Source organism: Sesamum indicum, linkage group LG1 (assembly GCF_026168435.1).
Source record: "Sesamum indicum cultivar Baizhima isolate 11 linkage group LG1, ASM2616843v1, whole genome shotgun sequence".
Classification (NCBI taxonomy): Eukaryota; Viridiplantae; Streptophyta; class Magnoliopsida; order Lamiales; family Pedaliaceae; genus Sesamum; species Sesamum indicum.
This window is the reverse complement of record NC_142657.1, coordinates 11,781,528-11,788,505: the sequence shown is the minus strand read 5'-3', so window position 1 is coordinate 11,788,505 and position 6,978 is coordinate 11,781,528. Positions and strand designations below refer to the sequence as shown.

General features: G+C 36.6%; 1 protein-coding gene across 1 annotated transcript; it reads right to left on the bottom strand.

Moving 5' to 3' along the window:
* Window positions 1-4,272: 4,272 nt before the first annotated feature.
* LOC105157965 (putative aquaporin PIP-type pTOM75) lies at window positions 4,273-6,500 on the bottom strand. The gene is made up of 4 exons (XM_011074531.3): window positions 6,058-6,500; window positions 5,431-5,726; window positions 4,615-4,755; window positions 4,273-4,530 (listed from the first exon to the last, which is right to left on the bottom strand). Exons 1-4 carry the CDS (start codon window positions 6,386-6,388, stop codon window positions 4,432-4,434), a joined length of 867 nt encoding a protein of 288 aa, XP_011072833.1. The 5' UTR covers window positions 6,389-6,500; the 3' UTR covers window positions 4,273-4,431.
* Window positions 6,501-6,978: the final 478 nt, after the last annotated feature.

Here is a 6,978-nt window from a genome sequence, read left to right as displayed (position 1 = left end):
ATCCGTAAAAAAAAAAATTCATTCTTTCTTGAGAGAATAACACTTCTATGGCTTTGTCTTCCTAGAACTTGCCTTGAACCACATCGAGGCCACACAAATGTGCACTTATTTGGATATAATAAAGGCATTAGAAACCACTTTCGGCCTTCTTTAACCACCCAACACATTTTAACGTTAGAGAACCCCTTTGAGCCTTTCTAAACTATTTTGTTGAATAACCCATCATATACGAACCCATCCCGTCGTTTGTTTAAAATCTTGATTTTGATCCCTCCAAAAACTATTAGAGCATGAAGGGAAATGGGTTTATGTTCAAAAGAATAAGTTCTCAAAATGGAGAATTGACCTTTGTGATTTATGTGCTTAAAAGATGTATCTCAAAATGAGTGTAGGGGTTTCAAAGTTGTGGTCCTCTTTACTTTGTGGAAGCCGACATCAATTTTCTTGTTCAATGCCTATCACAAGAAAAAAAAAATAGACAAGAGAAAAAGAAAAAAGGAAAACCCAAGTGGCAAAAAGAAAAAAAAAGAAAGCAATTTTCTTGCCACCAAAAAAAAAGAAAAAAAAAAGAAGAAAAAATGTATGAACTCTCCAAAAGAAAGAAGAAAGGCATAGTTCAAGAAATTTTCGAAAAGAAAAATCTTGAAAGTAGATGAGTAAACTTTGAGAGCTTCAAATTATTGTTCACTCATTTTTTTTTTTTTTGTGTGCTCTAATTAGTTTCTTGGAATCTAACCTCATTATCCTTTTATCCTACCCCAAACCAAAGCCCCATTACAAACAAAATTAAAGATCTTTTGATCCATATATGCGTATATTTCAAAGTGGTGGAAATGTGGTGTATAGACAAGCCTATGGTGAAGCATTGTCGTAGTAAGTGTCGAGAGATACACTTGAGCCTTATATACACTTGAGAGAATGGAAAGTGGAGAGAAAATAGTCCACTAGTTTGTTACGATTGGTTTTGATAATAGTCGTCACGTGAAAACTTGTTTGATACATGTTGAATTATCTTCTTCATAAAGTATGTCATTTACTTTGCACATGATTACAAATTGCCATGAGTATGTTCGAAATTTGGAGGGAGTTTTTGAATGCATAATCCATCTTGATTTTGCTTGAGGACAAGCAAAAAGCTAAGTGTTGGGGTATTTGATAACTCTGCAATTGTCACAATTTTATAGCGATTCAATCTTCCTTTTTAAGCCAAAACATCCCTAATTATGTGATTTTATTGCATATTCAGCCAAAAGGAAAGATATGAGACAAAGATGACAAAAATCAAGCTAAAATCGGAATTGAAGGTATCAAAAAAGAAAAAAGAGATTACAAGGCAATTTCTGCAAGATTGACTAAGCGTGCCCACGCTTAGTGGAGTGGTCAACTCGTGTGAAGAAGAAAAATGAGTGATTTCCGCAAGAGATAAATGAATGAAGTGCTTAGATTTTGAAATGATTCCTTAAAACATGTTATTTGTGATTTATTTACCTTTTTAGAGTTAATTATGTATTCACCCCCCCCCCACATCAAGACTCGTAGAAGACTTTTATTATAAATAGGGGGGTCTCTTCATTTAGAGGGGATTCGCTAATTGGTGGAATTCAATAGAATATCTTATTTTCATTTGCTTATTTTACTCTCTTTTTCACTTTTAATTTATAACCGGAGTTAATGAAATTCTACTTTTTACTGTGTTCTTCAATTAACATGTCCGGCTAAATTCCTTACTTTCTGGTTAAGGTATGGTGATTGCTTGATTCGTAATATGTTGTGAGATGTAATTTGCCCTCTTTACACTTGTTATATAAATATTCATGCTATTCTCTGTGCTCTTATTACAAACGTCTGATATTTGAATAATGTGGCCAGTTGTTCACTATCAAGAAGGTTTGCTTAGCTAATTGGACTTTATAAATCCGTGTAATTGTTTATTTAGTTCAACTCAACAAGTTTTATGAAGTTCTCCTTGTCGAGCTCTAGGGTGGTTGCTGCTATCTTGATGGCTACAACCCATTCATCTATCAATCTCGGTATTTTGAAAATTGATAATGTCTAGTAGTATAGCGTCGTATGGATGTAGGGGCTGGAGCATGGTTCTTACCCAAGGTGTATTTTCAGGCGCTCTTCTAGGATATCTTCTTGGATTCTCTTTTAGCTTAGTTCCCACGAACGTTGGAGTAGCATCAGTGGGGAAATCCGCACTTTCTCTCGTTAGATGATCCTGTGGAGGATCATTAGAACATGTACTTCTCTCTGGCGGTGGTAGTGCTGGAGTAATTTCATTGATTTGGATATTGATTAAATCCACAATCCCGAGTTGGAAAAAGAATTTCGCCAATTCTTGTGGATTTGATAAATTCGCTCCTGTTACCTCCATTATTTTATAGATATGATAGATTCGATAATCAGATCTTCTCTGTACTTCGGCTTTGGAATCTCCATGGTCTTCCCATTTTGGTGTAGAAGAGGTATTGTTCTAAGGGCTTCCTGATTTGCTTTTGTCTGGATTTTGATGTCTTAGGGTTCTCCCTTTGGTTTCTATTTAAATCTGCAATTTCTAACTTCAGATCTGTAAGATCCTTGTGTAGATTCGGGAAGGAACTTAAGGATCTCATCCACCTTCTAACTTAAGGTTTCTGTTTTCATAGATATATGAATTAACTTATGTCCATAGTCTTGAATTGTCTTTTATATCTCCTTAGATCTTGAGAGATCTTTGATGTATCGACTCGAGTTCTTTCCAGTCAGTTCCTTTAATCATAATTTTTAGAATTGTAATTATGCAGAAATTTATCCGTTCCGCTTCTCTTGTTTGGAATTCTACCATGGACTTCAGTGGAGTGTAAATGCCTCACTGCATTTCCTAGTAGTACTTGTCGAACTTCAAAATTTCTGAGCCCTTCATGTTCTTCTTCTAGCATGAGAAGTTTTGGATCAATCCTCTTGGGACTGTTGTAACATTTGCCAAGAATTTCTATGAGAAATTCCCTTCTCTGTATTTCCACAATCTGGAAATATTCCCTGGTTTCATTGTAACTCGAACTTTCGTTCGGTTTCATTTTCTCTTAAAGAGTCTCCTTCATTAGTGGATAAATAATATCGAAATGTAATATAATTATATTTTTCTTCAATAAACCTAGGCTCTGATACCATTCTTCGCGAGCAGGGCATTAGCATGCAATTAGAGATGAATCGGGACTAAATGTGTTAATTTTATAAAACCTGTGGGACTAAAACTGTTGGCCCTGAAAAGTAAGGGACCAAAAGTGAGAACTACCCAATCCTACAGGATCAAATTTGTCATTTTTTCTTTATTTAATTTCTTTGAATATACAATTTTAATTTTCATCATTCATTTTTTTTAATATCCAATAAGTAAGAAATTTTAATATACAATTAACTAAACAACAAAAGAAAAGAAAAATAATACTAACCTTTGGATTTGGTATTATAATTCCATCATCTTTTTGTAATTAGGGTTTGAGAGAAAGAAGATGGATTTTTGTTGGGGTTGGGTGTTTTGACTTGGTGTTGTTAGGTTGGGAACTTGGGATTTTGGAGAAGAAGAACAAGAGAGAAGAGGGAGGAATAGAAAAGAAGGAAGAGAAGAAAGAAAACCTAGGGCTAAACCTAAACGGATAGACAAAAAGAAAAAAGACATAATTTTTTTTAAAAAAAAATTGGGTACCCGATCGGGTAGTTCGAGTAATATTTTCCTACTCAAACTCGACCCGATCCTTTTAATTTGGGTATTGAGTTAAATTTTTTAAGAAAAAATCCGAAAAAAAAAATCGAACTCGATTGGGTCAGGTCGAGACCTGAACGCCCACCCCTAACGCCCACCCCTAACGCTTATATAGGATACCTTGTAATAAAGCGAACCTGGTTGTCGTGCTCTTTAAGTGGGCCACTTCGACAGGAAGGATACCTTCTTAAGGTAGTCCAAGAGAGGTTTCCTCCCATCTGTCCCGATCTGCAAGATAGTCTTATCAGTTTTAAGAGAGTTGTTTATGAGGATCCTTACAGTGATAGTGCTTAGTATTACAATTAACCAGGGACCTAGCGAATCAGGCTAAATAATTAGTCTTAGTATTTTCTGTTCGCGGAATTTCTCTCATTCGGTAAATATCTCAATTGATTATACAATGAAGATCATGGTGCTCATATCGAATTTTATCACAATTCAAAAAAAGTGACCAATCACATAGCATGTGCATTTGGTTCGGCTAAACCTGATCTGAGTAATAATTTCCCGATATTGAGCTCAATGCGAAGAGTAAAGGGTAAAATATTTCATTCATAAGACACAACCACCATAAATACACATCCCTCATAATTTACACACAGATACGACAGTTCCAACACAAACACAAACAGAGAGGAGAACAACACTTCACAAAGAAAAAACATAAGGCATTAGGATGCTGTGGATCAGCATTCCCTGCTCTTGAAAGGAATGGCTCTGATGATTATCTGGTGGTAAACGGCAGCGAGAGCAGCTCCGATGAAGGGTCCGACCCAAAAGATCCACTGGAAGAAACAGTGGTTTCAGTTAAATATGTATTGGAAATGATTTGCTAGAAGGTGTAGTTATATAAATTGGGAGAGACTTACATGGTCGTCCCATGCGTGATCTCTGTTGTATATGATGGCAGCTCCAAGACTCCGAGCAGGGTTGATGCCGGTTCCGGTGATGGGGATGGTGGCCAAATGAACAAGAAAAACGGCGAATCCAATGGGAAGAGGAGCCAATATCTGCAAAAATCATGTGATTTTTTTTTTTTCAGAACTTGCTGTTTCAACATCTTTTATTCCCATATCAAGAAGTGAACAACCAAAAACTTTTCACAGGGTTTGTGTAATATACTAGGACATGATATTCCAATTGTATTACAAGTGATCAAGAAATGTGTCTATCCATCCTTCGAATAAGAAACTAGACGAGCTTCCATGAGAATCGGTTTCTTAGATGTGTGATCGACAAACAACTTAATAGCAGAGCAATGAGGACGAACACTCATGTTATATGAAGTAAAAGACTAATCTTAAACATAAACTGATTATCAATTGCCTTCATAACCAGACAGATAGCAAATTCTTCTAGTGCAATTTCATTGTTTTCAATAAATCTTTGCCTCATCTTACACACTGGAAGTTTTCTGCAAGGAACATTGCTAGTTTCACAATTTATGTTATGCCGACAAACACAAACATACTGTGAGTGTTGGGTCCAAACATCATAATTTGTGTTCATCAGCATAGTATCGATTACGATGTTTTTGTAATTGCCAATATCATAAGACACTCTATAAATCCAAGAGGCGACAACGAAACTGATCCCGAGTTATATAGCTAAGAACAATTAATCAGATGTACTTATCAAGAGCAAAATTAAGTCCGAAATCCAGGAGAAGAGACGAAAACACGTACCGGGACGTGCGAGTCTCTGGCGCTTCCCTTGGCATCAGTAGCCGAGAAGACGGTGTAGACAAGAATAAAGGTGCCAACAATCTCAGCACCAAGGCCATCACCCTTGGTGTAGCCATGGTTCACAAAGTTGGCTCCACCATTAAGCCTCTCATATGGTCCTTTCATGAAACCTTTGACCACTCCAGCTCCACAGATGGCTCCAAGGCACTGCATCACCATGTAGAACACAGCTCTGGTCAAGGAAAGCTTCCTTGCCAGGAACAAACCAAAGGTCACAGCTGGGTTGATGTGCCCTCCTGCAAACACACAAACACCAACAATTCACCACAACTATGAAGATTGATTAACATGTTCATGGGTTATGTCAAGAACAACATTAAAGCTGAAGCAAATTTCTGAAAAACCTACGTTAAAGAACCCATCTTTCTTTAGACAAAATTATGAACATATCTCACAAACAGATGAATTAACAACCCAAGAACCAAATCCCCACAAACAATACCACATACCCCAAATATTTTCCTGAAAATTTCCCCATAAACACACAGATTTTCCCAGTATAAAAACAACACGCAGTGGCAAAACCAGACATGCAAAGAGAAGAAAAAGGGAGATGAAGAAAGGTACCTGAGATCCCAGCAGTGCAGTAGACAAGAGCAAAAATCATGCCTCCAAAAGCCCAAGCAATCCCCTGAATACCCACAGAGGCACACTTGCTGCTTGATCTGCCAACCCCCATCACTGTCAAGATAGTGATGTACAAGAACAAGAAAGTGGCCATGAATTCAGCAATCCCAGCCCTGTAAAAGGACCAAGACTGCAGCTCTCCAGGCTCAAACAGAGGAGCTGGTGGTGGCTCCTTGTAGTCTTTATCTGTTTGAGCAGCTGTACCCAAAGGCTGCCTCTCTGTGAACTTGTTGGCTCCAAGCCTAACATCCTCCTCCTTGTTCTCTGCCATGGACAACTCTGCAACAAGAAAAGGGTTTTCTTTATTTTAGCCCTCTTTCTTACCTTGATTCAGCACTCAAGAACCAAGCAAAGGTGGTGTTTGTGACAAAACAGTGGGTGTTAGGTGTCATTTTTATAGTTGAGAAGCCATTTCTTTTTTCCAGCTTAAAATAAAAGGGCTCTGCATTATTCATCCCAAAAGTTGCAATTATTTTACCTAATCCTGCTCTGTCAATTGGTTACATGATATTCTCATAATACTGTGTACAATATGAAAAGAGGGATTATGGTAACCCTCAAGTGATTTAATTGAAACAATTCTTAATTAAATTAGATTCGGCCAGTTAAAAATCAATCACAAAGCAGATGTGGTAATTTTACCGTACATTACAAATTTATCGTATTTATTTTATAATTAATTCAAATTCAATCAAACTTAATTTAAATTAAAATTCTCCTAATTTCCTTTCATATTATCAAACTATTTCATATATTATCATAAATATTTGCCACAAACTTGTTGATTCAGTGGATCATTAAAATTGTTTCTCACCCCATGCAAAAGGTTATATAACATTACAAATTACTTAATTATTTCTT

Bases quoted from the DNA above. Each gene is read 5' to 3' on its own strand.
- LOC105157965 (XM_011074531.3), bottom strand. From the start codon at position 6,388: ATGGCAGAGAACAAGGAGGAGGATGTTAGGCTTGGAGCCAACAAGTTC. The intron at 5,727-6,057 runs GTACCTTTCTTC...GTGTGTTTGCAG, and splicing joins CTGCACTGCTGGGATCTCAG to GAGGGCACATCAACCCAGCT. The intron at 4,756-5,430 runs GTACGTGTTTTC...TGATTTTTGCAG, and splicing joins CCAGAGACTCGCACGTCCCG to ATATTGGCTCCTCTTCCCAT.